General features: G+C 44.4%; 1 protein-coding gene across 1 annotated transcript in view; it reads left to right on the plus strand.

Moving 5' to 3' along the window:
- Positions 1–13,124, plus strand: part of NEO1 (neogenin 1) — a 138,982-nt gene that overhangs the window by 106,084 nt on the left and 19,774 nt on the right. The window contains exons 12-17 of the mRNA XM_021407502.1: positions 1,913–1,962; positions 2,875–3,019; positions 4,339–4,449; positions 7,775–7,969; positions 8,729–8,824; positions 9,956–10,179. Of these exons, the coding sequence (XP_021263177.1) occupies positions 1,913–1,962; positions 2,875–3,019; positions 4,339–4,449; positions 7,775–7,969; positions 8,729–8,824; positions 9,956–10,179 (821 nt within the window). The remainder of the gene's footprint in view (positions 1–1,912; positions 1,963–2,874; positions 3,020–4,338; positions 4,450–7,774; positions 7,970–8,728; positions 8,825–9,955; positions 10,180–13,124) is intronic.

Below are 13,124 nucleotides of genomic sequence, written 5' to 3' on the forward strand. Positions count from 1 at the left end.
ATAAGAGCTCTCTACCAGGTTTGCAGGACTTCCCTTAAAAAATGACAGATGCCATGTTTCTCCATGCATTTTTGAATTGCACACGTTATTACAGTTTGAGTTGATTTGCCTCACACAGATTTCTGGCTTACTACCTGAAGTCTCCGGCATTCTCTCCAGCAGAACCTCCTTTAAATACTGGCATCACGACTGCCATCTCCCAGTATCCAGGTTACAGCCTATTGTAACTTCTGCGACCGTTTCATTCTTATGCTTCCATGCTGAACCTGCTGCAGTGTAGTTTCTGCAGCTTCCTAAAGGATGTCATCTTGCCTCTAGCAGTTGTATAGCCCTGCTGCTTATCCATGCTGTTCTCCCTCCCACTCTCTCAAATCTTCCTAGATGAGCAACATGCATCTCTTCTTGTCTTTTCTTACCGTGCTGTGTGCATCTCCTGTAAACGTTTCATTCTTAGCTACCTTTAGCTTCTTTATTAGCAAGCTTCCTCATTTTTATGTAGGTTCTCGCTCCTAACCTAAGTATGTTCTGATGGTTTGTTGCAGAATGACCAGCTCTTTGGGTACCACAGTTGAACTGGGGCTTATGAGCTGCTCATAAGGTGTGCTTCTCTTCTCATAGTGCTCCTGGTCTGTAGGAAACAGCCTTGTATTACAACTAGAAATACCACCTCTGCATCACACACTAATAGAGTTTAGGCTTACTTTGACATGAGATGAACTGTGCACCTGTGAGATGCATGTACTTATGTGTATTTTACATGCTCATAGCCTCTCCTGTGTCCTACTGATTGTCTTTCTCTTGCCAAGTTTGCAATACATGCATTCATTATTAGTCACGCTTTTTGAAACTCAGGGCTTTTTGTTGTTGCTGTCTTGAAAGCAAGCTAAAGCTGAAAAAAACTAGAACAGCAAAAACTGGCTTGGCTTTATTTCCTCCTCTTAGCTGATGTTCTTGCTTTTTAAAGGTGTAGCACCTCCTCCCTAGGTCTGGTGTTCTCAGGAAAAATGAACCCTTCTTGTCTGCAGTGAGAGGGGGGTATTAAACCACACCCTGGTGTTCCTTTCCCTTAACACTTACACTTTATGCACTCAGGTTTGTTTTCTCCAGTATTGTTCGGGCTGGCATACGTTATCTGGAAAATGCATTGTTGTGGCCGGAACAATCTCAAGCCCTGTTGTACTGCTTCCCTGTCCTTGTGCTTTGCTGGAGTCTTGGCTTCCTGTCAGGGAACGCTTATCTTCTGTCTTTGAGATAACGTCTGTGAGTGTTTCACCTCTGGAGAGCTGCAGCAAGGATCTCCTTGGTCTCAGCTGCTCTCTTATGCAGCCTTTTTGTGTAGTGGACTTGAACTGTCCTGACCAGCGAGCTGCTGCTACAGCCAGGAGAGAGCTAGCAACGAATGGAGATGGAGAAGCAAAATGGTCTTTGTGCTGCACTTCATCTCCGTGCTTCTCAGTAGCGCAGGCACATCCTGGCACTGAGGTTTTCCTGTTACAGAAAGTCAAGAGACAAAAACCATGGCTAGAATTTTAAATGTGGATTCCCAGAATCAAGTATCCAAATGAAGGTCCTGGTTTGGAAAAGTGCTGAATGTGATCCTTCTTGTTAGAGTTGGTGGGAAGTGCCTTGACCTATAAAGCTTTTTTATTTGGGTGCCTATGATAAGTAAAGACCTGAATAAAAAGTGTGTTTGTTCTCTGCGATGAAAATAAGTCACCCTCCCAAGGCAAACAGTCACAGTGTGCCCAAAACTGCTCCTGGTAGAATTTCATAATTATTTTATATAGTGTCTTAAACCAGAATGGATTGTAATTTCATAATAAATGATAGCAGACAGTAGTTGTATATGGAAATAGAGTATGGGATATATTATATGGCAGTTTTTCAGTTGTAATTCCTTTAATGTTTCTAGTTCCCAGTGCTGCACCACAGAATCTAACGCTGGAGGTGCGGAATTCCAAGGTAAGCTGGGGAGAACTCGCTGCTGGGAATGGGTAAATGAAAGGCTGGGTCTGTGATCAGCCAGAACCTAGAACTGCTCTGGGCCTTTCTCCTACCGGGCTGCTTTTCAGCTGTTTGTGTATCAGGGGCCCAGCAGGAGAATATCTGAATGTGGGATCAGAAGCATTAGAAACTCCTGTCCAATTGTGGATTGTGTGTAATGGGATGCAGTGGAGGCAGTGCCAGTGCAGCAAAGCGTGGAGGTTCATTTATGAGAGGGGTATAACCAGGCACAGAAGCCTGAAGCACCAGCACCTGAGTATGTTCCTGGTGATTAACTGTTGTTTACAGTGTGCATGTGTATGTATGTATTACAATGTCCTGGGCCTTTTGAAAGAGAAAATTATATACTTAGCCACTATGACTTTGGTGATTATGATTGAAGATTTTAAAAAAAAAAACCTCTTTTCTTTCTAAACTCCTTTCCCCAAGAATTTCGTTGCTACCTGTATGATCAAACACCAGCAGCTTCGTGCACACAAACCATTTCAGGTACCTTATACCCTTGGAAGAAAATCCCAGTTCCCAAGGATAGCTGCTAAGGAAACCATATCTTCCTGTAACCCAAAGAAAATGAAAGGGAAACCCCAAAGGCCTTTTGTGGAATTGGAATCAGAAGGTCTAACCAGGATTAAAGCGCTTTGCGTTGAACTTCCATAGGTTCCTGTATGGCCTGTGCTGCTGCTGAATCACAGGGTTGTTTTGCTTTTTTTACTTTTTATCGGCACCACGTGTTTTACATACATGAAAACGCCGTGTAATCTGCGTGCGTGTTTTTCTATCTTGTGTTTCATCAAGTGTTAGCGCTGGCCTAGTTTTTTCCGGCTGCGTAGTAAACAACAACTTTGTAATTACTCCTTCTGCCTCCCACAGAGCATCATGCTGCACTGGCAGCCCCCTCCTGCAGGGACACAGAGCGGGCAGATCACTGGCTACAAAATTCGCTACCGCAAAGTGTCCCGTAAGAGCGATGTGACCGAGAGCATCGGGGGGACCCAGCTTTTCCAGCTAATTGAAGGTGAGCGATTATTTGCAAGCATTTGTTGTCATAAGGGTTTTTGTAGGTGCTTTCTGTGGGCTGACACACGGAGACACGTTTATATCGTGTTCTTACACGCAAAGAAAAAATTTGAGCCCTTAAAATGATTGCAAGTTCTCAGGCAGTCTGGTAGCCCTGGTCTAGCTCTAATATTGCCTTTGATTTTCTAAGTGGACCAAACAAACCCTTTTAAAACCTTTGTATAAAGGTGCAGAGGTTGCATGAAGAAGACGGTTCTGAGCTCACTGCTTTGCCTGAGAGGCAGCAATAAAAGTATGGATCAAGATGGCAAAGAAATGCCGTCAGGCTGGGTGTTTGGGAGCTCACCTGTTTGCTTGTGGATAGGATGTAGGTGCGCTCTGTCTCGTGCAGTGCTCACCAACAAGCCTGGCTCAGAGTCACACAATCTTCTTTCAGACAGCTGTACAAATCATCCCACCTGGTTTCTTACATGTCAGCCTTTGTCCTTCTCTCTGGCAATGATGTAATAATTCATCCCCTCTTTACTTTTGTATGTTTCAGAAATTCAGCCTAGTACAGTGCTTAGTGTAAATGATCTATTATTGCTAGAACAACAGTTTGGTGTAGCAGTAACAAGCAGGGCATGAGGAGAGGAGCAAGACTACTTTTTGGTCATGAACAGCAGGTCGGAAGTGAACAAGCTGTGCCTCTTACAAAGCAATAGGCAGCTCAGAAAGTGCTTTGTGCTGTATTCTCAGAAGCTCCACCTGTGACTCAGTGAGTTTGTTTCCTCCCAGAGTCAGAGCTGATTGGTGCCTGTTACCAGAATGCATTTTTAGCAGCAGCAAGGCCTGTTTAAGACAGTCCATGTATAAAATTTGAGTTCATTTTCATATTGCTTTGATCATTGATTATGCACTCTCATATACTGTAAACAAACTCATGGCACGTTTTGGTCAATTGCTGTCTGTACTATACATCTGTACTTAGTTATGGATGTGGGTGGTTCTCCTCTGTTAGCAGCCAGCAATTAAAGCTGTCTATAGATGGAACCCAGCAGTGATTGCCCGTGGCCTACGGGGACAGTCTGTGGAGTGTCCCAGCTCTGGTGCCCATGGTCACAGTTTAGCTCTGCCCTGGAAGCAGTGTCAGCTTCCTTTCTGGAGCTGCTAGCAGTGGTGTTTCCATCCTGACCTCAGGCTGTGCTGGAGTGGCACTGTTGGGATGAAAAGTTTTCTAACTATCAGGTTATGCCTGTACTTTAATTAGGAATTGTGATTCCTGTGCTCGTGGTTGGGATTGCTGTTGTGACACCTGGGGTGCTCTTTATCTCCTAGGTCTTGAACGAGGCACAGAATACAACTTCCGGATAGCTGCCATGACTGTGAATGGCACTGGGCCAGCGACTGACTGGGTGTCAGCAGAAACATTTGAGAGCGATCTAGATGGTAAGATATTAAGTGGGAGGGAATCTGTGACACCAAGGCCAGGGCACAGTAGAGTTTGATTGCTTTTTTAAAAGGAATGTATTCTAACGTTGCGATGTGTTTTATTTACGATTAAGTGGAATCAGTTTCTTTTTTTATCATGAAATTCTTACCAAGTCAATAAAGTAGCTTACGCATGAATGAATTCTGCTTCTACACTTTTGAGAACTATGTTATCTGTATGTTTTTGCTATTAAGAAAAACCCAGTTCTGAATGCCAGCGCCAGCAGTTCGATATTTAAATAATAATATGTGATAATGTTTATCTAATAATAATGCCTTGATTTTTATATTGTAATAAAATTCATCTCATTAATCATGGAGATGTTTACACGCTATGAGGTGGAGGCAGGAGGACTGTTTTCTTTGAGGGAAGTAAAATAGTGATTACACATTTCCGGAGCACCTGGATTGTGCTAATGAAACCGCCGACGCACGCCCCAAAGCTCTGAGCGTGGTGATGTGGTATTCAGAGATGCAGTGGCTGACTCGTGGGCCTGCTGACTGCAGCATGGAGCCTGCACGGGGTCTGCGTGAGGGCTGCAGAGTTGGGGTCCAAATGTAAACTCTGTTGAACGCAAGAGTGATGCCATGGTAGGAAAGGAACAGTGGAAAACATCACTTCTACCTCTAGATCTCTGCAACCTTACCACTGCGTTTTGTTGGTTCTGTTTTATTAAAATATTTTTGCCCTATTTTTGATTTCCTTATGATTTCTAAAGAGGGCATTTGGTCCCCATTAACTGTTACTTGTACCGTTATAGCTGTGGAGGTCCCTGTTCATTGCAGGGGAGTTGGACGAGATGGCCTTCAGAGGTCCCTTCCAGCTCTAAGGATTCTATGATTATAAAAAAAAAAGATTGACTGTGTTTTCAGTGCTGGTCAACTCGTATAGACCAGATCTTCCATCAGAAATGAAGACTTCTCTACCAAAGCCCTAGATTTGTGATATGTTGTGTACAGAACCATGCAGAGGTTACCAATAAAAGTAGAGCAAGTTCTGTGAAAAGTGTTGACCTCTGTTGGTTGGCCCAGGGGTTTGGTATTTAATGACATGAGAATAAATGGAAAGCGGGAACTTGATTGTCACAGAATTCAATGAGTGAATCTGTGAGCATCTTCTAGCAGTTGGCTACAAGCGATTGAAATTGCAGCAGAGAATTGCTGTTTTTAAAAGGATGAGCAGGTCTCTAAGGAACTACCTACGTGTTCCTGTTGATCCGGGGTAGCCCGTTCCCATTCTGAACAAGCATTTGATTGGTTTTGTTGCACACGAGTTACCTTACGCTTCTTGCAGGCCAGTCTCCCTCTTTGCCGTGTTAGGAAGGAGCTCAGGGTCGTTCCAGCTGAATTAATGGTGCGGGATGCCAGTAATGTCACCTCCGAGTGACAGGAGATTCGGGTATGCCAGCAGCTGGAAGACAAAACTGTAAAAGAGATCCAATGTTTGTTCTGTGCTGCTGGAAGATTGCTTCAGCAGTCAGCTGATCTGCCCCTTTGAGAGCCCATTTTTCAGTCTTTGTGTTATGCAAAGTCGATGCTCAACTCAGTATTTGTCCTCTTGTTTTTTCCTCTCGTTGCTTAATCAGGAGCAGCAGAAAAACTAATGCTAACTGTAGAGTTGGGTTTTGTAGCTATTTAGAATTTGCTTTTTAGAGATGAGATGACTTGTGTGTGTGGCTGTCATCTTCTAACTGGATATGACACAGCTTTGCATCTCGAGAAACCACTCGTTCCCCAGGCTGAAGGAGATGTGTATGTTTTGCTTTCCTTTCTCTAATAAGCTCATGTGGGTATATTTAATAACACGGAGCATATTTACAGCTCATGTTTAATTTCTCAGGTTCAATATATGTGCATACATTTAATTCCTCTTCATTCTGTCTGCTTTTGAATTTCAATAGAATATAATGAAATTTATAGTGTCATCGGTGCCAACAGGAGCCAGACCGTTACGGGTCTGTGCTGGTGGGGCCGTGTCGTTCTGCAGAGTTGGTGCAGGTCCCACCAGGAGCACATGTGCAGAGAGTGTTAAAGATTTGTGTAAAGTTTATCCCCAGTACAGTGGCTTCTGTGCAGTTAAAAATGGGATCTCTTCTGTTGCAATTCTGTAGCTCTTCTGTATTTAAGAGTGGTAAACTTTAATTGATCAGCTGTGGCAGCTGGAGACCATAAACTCCCTTGGCAAGCAGGCCAGTGGCATATTATGATCCAAATAATAGTGCCGTGGTGCATTATTAAATGCCTTTAGTTAAATGCTGCACGTTCCATTAAAAGGAAATCTCTGCAGGAAGCAGAACGCTCTGAACAGAGTTTATTTTAGAGTGGGGAACTCAACTGACTATTGCACAAAGCATGAACTCTCTATCAGCATACAGCGGGCTCCAGCGGCCTGACAGAAGCAGTTAGCCCATTTCTGAGAAGCTAAGACCAAGGCATGGATGTCAGTGTGTGCAGCTGTGCTTCTGGATTGCTTTTAGGCCCCATTCAGCACTGGGAAAAGTCCTTTAGTGAGAATACTGGGGAACTGCAGTCACATCTTGTGAGCATCGGTCCTTCTGTTTTTGAGGGCCCCGATTCCACCTCACTGTTGGACTGCAATTAGATCTGTGTGGCTTGCAAGGGGAGGGTTCACTCATTTGGAGTTTCATTCTTGTGGAAAGAATGTGAAGTCCCTGCATATATTTTGTGAATGATGCATGAGACTTCGGGTCTCATGCAGTGACAGGGGCGGTGGCACGTGTAGGACAAACTGCAGAAGACCTTTGCCAAAAATGCTGTATTCGGTTTAGTGACGATGGTTTGAGCTTTGGAACATTCTGTTTAGTCCTACAGTGAGCTCAGGCACCTTCCTTTTGTTCTGACTGTGTTCTCAAGATAATTGTTTAGTGCCCACGGTAAGTAATACGATGGAGCTAAAAGCAGATTGCTTTGTGAACAGGACACGATAAATTTAATGCATATTTTTGAAAAATTAAAATTGGAAAGAACATGCAGAAACATGAGAGAAGTCTGCCTTGAAGCAGATCTGATGCTCTTCTTCAGTATGGCAGTCAGTTACTTTTAAAAGGGTATCTGTTAACATGTATTAGTTGTTAATTTTCATCCGCTTATTAGAGAGCTCTTTGCTCTCTCTCGTACAGTAAAGTATTCCCCTTTGGAGCATACCCATTCTAATACATTCACAGAGCACAAGTGCTGCATTTGACCTTATTAGCTTATGGTTCTTCATGTAATTACCTTTATTCAGGAGAAATCCTTTAAACCCATCCTTCTTCTTTAACAGAAAGCCGTGTTCCTGAAGTTCCGAGCTCCTTACACGTCCGTCCGCTTGTCACCAGTATCGTGGTGAGCTGGACTCCGCCTGAGAACCAGAACATCGTGGTGAGAGGCTATGCCATAGGGTACGGCATCGGCAGTCCTCACGCACAGACCATCAAGGTGGACTATAAACAGAGATACTACACCATTGAAAACTTAGGTAAGGAAAGCACATTGACATCAGCGCCCAGATTTCACCTCTAGCGCACGTTGCTGTTTTCTAATCGTGATATGAAGATATAAAACTGCAAGCATGTCTTCTAAGAGGGTCGTTATCATTATGAAGACAATCAATTGGGAAACCAAACAGTTGATAAGTTTGAAATGAACTCAGTTTTCTGTTGATGGAGGAAAAGGCAGAGCAAAAAAGAAAACCCAGAATCCTGAACTCTCTGAGCTGGAAACGTGGTGTGTTGCCTTCCATGAACAAAAACTTTGATGCAGAGCAGCTTTTCCGTGTTTTCCTTCTGGAGCTGCAAACAGGTGACTTCAGGCAGAAAAGGAAACTCAAACATCACCAGGATATGGTGGCATCTGCTTTGAAAGAGATACACAGGGTGACCCCGCCACAGAATTCTCTGTGGTAGGAGAGAAATAAATATTAGCATTGGGACGTTCCCTAAAATTGGGGCATTGGGTAATGCTACAGTAGAGCAACCTAAAATGTTCATTTTAAAATGCTTTTTTTTTACTATCTTGCCTGTACCTAAGGTACAAGTGCTGTGACTACAGCTATGGGAGGGCTACTGCGCACTAAAAGAAGGTCTGCGTGGAGGCTTTCTCGGTTCAAACTTCTTATTTTTTAACGAAAATACATGAAATAAAATATTGAACAAAGCAGAGAAAGCAGAGAGGCAAAAAAGAGGATGCGCTAGCAGTTTGTACTAAAAATATTCTTTTTTTTTTTTTCTTCCTTTAGACCCGAGCTCGCACTACGTTATAACTCTGAAAGCATTCAACAACGTTGGTGAAGGAATTCCTCTCTATGAGAGCGCAGTGACCAGGCCTCATTCAGGTAACGGCCAGAGGCTGCTTTGTGTTCTGCACTGCTGAGAGCTGTCAGCATGCCTTCTGCACAGCAGCTGAAAATGCCATTATTTCTAATGCAGAGTGTTGGTTTTCGGTGTCATCAAGTACTCTCCATTTCTGTAACTGATTGGCCTTACTGTTCCAGTGATTGCCCTGCATGGTTCTTCTGCTTATTAAACCAACTAAAAATGATTTCATTTTTCTGTTGCAAAATGTATCTTTCAATAGCTTACAGATGTTTTTATTTGAAAAGTTAACCATTAAGTTAGCACAAACGGAACGGGTGCAAATCTAAAGGTGTTGTTCTTGTTTTGTTGCTAGGGACAAGTATAGATTTCTAGCGTGTGTTTACACTGAGATTTTGAATACGGTGCATGCATTTCCTTTGTCTGAGTCTCAGTTTGCCATAACTTAGATTAAACTCTTGGCTTAGTTGTTTTTCATCTTGTAACACATTAATACGAAGATAAATTTGTTTGCAAGTGAGCTTCGACTACTGCGTGGCTCACTGTGCTCCCTGCTAGACTGCTGGCATTACTTAGTCCTTTTGGACAGACGTTAACAACTCCGTTTGTTGTAATTTGCTGAAGAGCAGTAATTCTGATAGATTTTATAGAAGGCACTGGAATTGCAGTTTCTTTGTTTATTGCAAATTTGCGTGGCACATGGAACTTACTGCCATGAACATTCTTTAAAAGATGATGGGAGTAACTCTTATGGAGTGGCATTTACCCACCCAGAAGAAGTTCAGCTCTTCTTCCTCCACATTGTTTTCTGCAAGTGGACATTCTGAGGCAAATAAATTCCAAATTAAAATTACTGCATGCTTGGGGTTCTTAGTGCCGTGATTGAATGTGTTCAGTGCTAATGATTAGGTGGCAAACTTTATAGCGTAGATATGTCATCATTGTCTTGAGGGAACACGATGCAACAGTAATTGTATTACCAGCCTTATGTCACCTATTAACTCTGGCTTTTCTCTCTTTTTCTCCATTCCTCACCTCTCATTTCATTGTATTACCCTGCATTTCTCCTTTTTTTGTTTTTGTTTACATTAAAATGCCACCTTCTCCCTTTTTAATTATAATACACAACTTTTTACCCATCAATTCCCTAGACACTTCCGAAGTTGATTTGTTTGTTATTCATGCTCCATACACTCCAGTGCCAGATCCGTCTCCCATGATGCCACCGGTGGGAGTTCAGGCTTCCATTCTGAGCCATGACACCATCCGGATCACTTGGGCAGACAACTCTCTGCCAAAGAACCAGAAGATCACGGATGCTCGCTACTACACAGTTCGCTGGAAAACCAATATTCCTGCAAACACAAAGTACAAGGTATCGGCTTTTCAACAGCACTAACAGGGCTGGGATGTTGTAGTGAGAAATTTCATGTTCTACTGAGGGTTGAGCGAAAGCTGAGAGTGAAGAGAAGTGCTCAGGAAGCAGTGTAGGTGTGTACATGGTTTTATCCGAGGTGGCCGGAGTGTGCTCACAGCAGTGGTGCTCTGTTCAGCCATCAGAGGTGCTGCTGGGTTTGGTGGAAGTCGGTGTGTTTGTGGTCTCTGTGTGCAAGAGATCGAGATGGGCCGTGGTGTATGAGCGAGCGGAAGAGTGGAGTCGGGGAAGGGAGGAAGGAAAGAAAAGAAAGGAAGAAAAGGAAGGAAGGCACTTCCAGAATGACTTTCTGTTGTGGAGCTACAGGCACGGTGACCATTTCCTACTTTCTGCCTTTGACTTGGTGGCTTTGTGTGGCTTACCCGTGGAGGAGCCAATATCGCGCTCCTAAGGTCCGTGCTGCTGGTGGCTTCTCTCCAGTTAGCGGAGGAACCTGGCTGTGTGTGGTGACGCATGCACCCCCTCCAACTGGCAAATGTTTATTCTTACGGTTTTAAGTCTTTATATTTTTTTTTTAACTTTTTACACCGTTTCTGTTCATACCACGTTGTTAGTGAAACGTCCCTCTGGGAACGGAGTGGGCGCAGAATACCGAACAGTAATGTTATGACAGTGCTGCCTGCCTTGATTTGGAGACTAGCTTTGGGGTTGGGTGTTTTGGTTTGGGTCTTCTTCGTCGGTTGGTTGCCTTTTTTAATTTCCAGCGCTATTTGGAGGCCTCAGAAAGCGCTGACTGCAAGTTTCACACTGGAAATGAGACTCGGAGGAAAGGGTTGTTAAAATCTCCAGCGTGTGGAGCTCCCTTTATGCTCTTAGAGAGCAGTCTTGTTACAAACCAGATATTTTTTTTGATTGAAAAGAAAAGATGTATGTATGTGTGTTCTTCCTCTAACGGCGAGTTATTTATGAGCCCGCATTCCCGAGGCATGTGCAGAGGATGTCTCGGGAGTGATTTATACAATGCTGCAGTTTCATTAGTTAAGAGCTGGTAAATGCAGTACTCCCACCGTTCCCAGTGCCAGCAGCCAAGGGCCAAGAAGTTTTACTCTGAACCAAAAATAATATGTAACGATGGAATACAGTTCAGAATTCCTCATTTTAAAAAGCGTTGGCCTCAAAGGGCAGACGTAGGAAAGCATCTGCCCCACATCGTTGCTTCTGAACCATGATGTCCGGAGAACTCACTTCCGGCTTCTCCTTTTGTTTCAGAGCTGCGGTCCGTGCTCGGTTGAACAATAACAAGTGGTTGAGGCAGGCAGAACTCGTGTCAGCAATGCAGCTGGATGTGCTGCCGTGTTTCAGGCAGCTCTCTGGTAACTTGTCTTAAGTCAGGGCAGGTCTGTAGCTGGTCACAGCCGTCCCTGCAGCTTTGCTGTGCGTTGCGCTGAGGCCCATGGCCTGGCTGTGTCAGCCCTGCACTCAGAGATCTCTTCAGGACATTCTCAAGTAGCCAAAGCTCCGTTTGCCCCACCTGGCGTTTTCATCTGCTGCTCTCCTCAGTAATTTGCGTGTTGATAGAGTGCATTCAGAGCTGTGTACGTTTGCTCCCACCCTCTGTGCTGACATCCACCAGATAGTTCCCAAGGACGCTGCAGCGTGCTCCAAACACACGCTGGTGCCTCAGCCAGCCGTGCTGCCTGCAGCCTGTGCAGGAGCTGTGTCAGTGCGGGGCACATCAACACGGGAGGAGAAGCTGAAAGACTCCGCTGTGCTCTGAGCCATGTAGCTGCACTAATGTGGATCAGGGCATTTCGCAAGGAGCCTTTGTGCTGCAGCAGGGCTGTCCTACCTGTGATTTATATCGGCTGCGCTCTCCAGCATACGCTAAAATATGAAATCTTAACGCGGATCTTAGAGGACTATATGAAAGAAAACCTCTTTTACAGAGCAGTATGGATGATGTTTATTTGTAGCAGGTGAGCAGGGCTTAGTACCGGGGTTATACTGTGATCTTGAGAACAGAATGGAAAGCTGAGATAGTGTTAGGGATCTCTGCAGACCCCGGAGAGGAGGAAGCGGTGTGCTTTGCAGGGGTGCTGTGCAGGCTCATCATGCCAGCCATGAGGAGAAGGTTTCTCCTTAGGACTTGTCGTTACTTCGCTGTCCAGGCCAAAGGGTTTTGAGGCTTCCACTGAAGCATCACTTATTTCCCCATGGACCTGTGCTGCAAAGAGCCGGGGGGAGTGCTGCTGGGCAGCTGGGGAAGAGCTGTTCCGAGCACGTGGCTCCCTGCTTGCACCAGGAGGCTGCGTTCAGCTTTGTCACTAACAAGTAGAACTGTCTCGCTCTGTGCTCAAGCATTCAAACCATTCAGCCGTAATCACATCTGCTTCGAAACGACACTGAATTTTGTAAAAGTAAAGGTTTAAAGGTAATGGAGGATTTGATTTTGAGTAGTTTTGTGATCTCTTTACGGTCTGTCAACCCCTGTGATGTCTTAACTGGCAAAATGCACCCCTGTGACCAGGCAGAGCGCTCAGGTATCGCCTGGCTCGTGGCCTTCTCAACTTCCAGGGGGGTGACGAAAAAGCTGTCATTGTGTACGTGAGAAATAAGGCTTTTCTCTGCCAAATTTGGGCTGCGTTATTCTTTGAGTCTTCGAGGAACGTGCCTGTATAGGTGGTCTTTTCCTCGATAAAAAGACGTATCTGAAAACAGTTTCTGAAAGCAGATGTTGTATGACCCTGTCAGATTTTGGAACAACTGTTATTCTCCGTTTAGATTACTGTAGGTCAAGGTAAGGAATGCAGATAGATGCAGCACTCCCTTTTTTTTCACAGGCCCCAAGTACATTCTGTTTGTGTGGAAGTCATGTGTAACACCTGCCGGACAGTTTAACTTAAAGGTTGAGAATTCTCCTTTCATGGAGGTTACAGATCACGCTA

The sequence above is a fragment of the Numida meleagris genome, chromosome 9 (assembly GCF_002078875.1).
Source record: "Numida meleagris isolate 19003 breed g44 Domestic line chromosome 9, NumMel1.0, whole genome shotgun sequence".
Classification (NCBI taxonomy): domain Eukaryota; kingdom Metazoa; phylum Chordata; class Aves; order Galliformes; family Numididae; genus Numida; species Numida meleagris.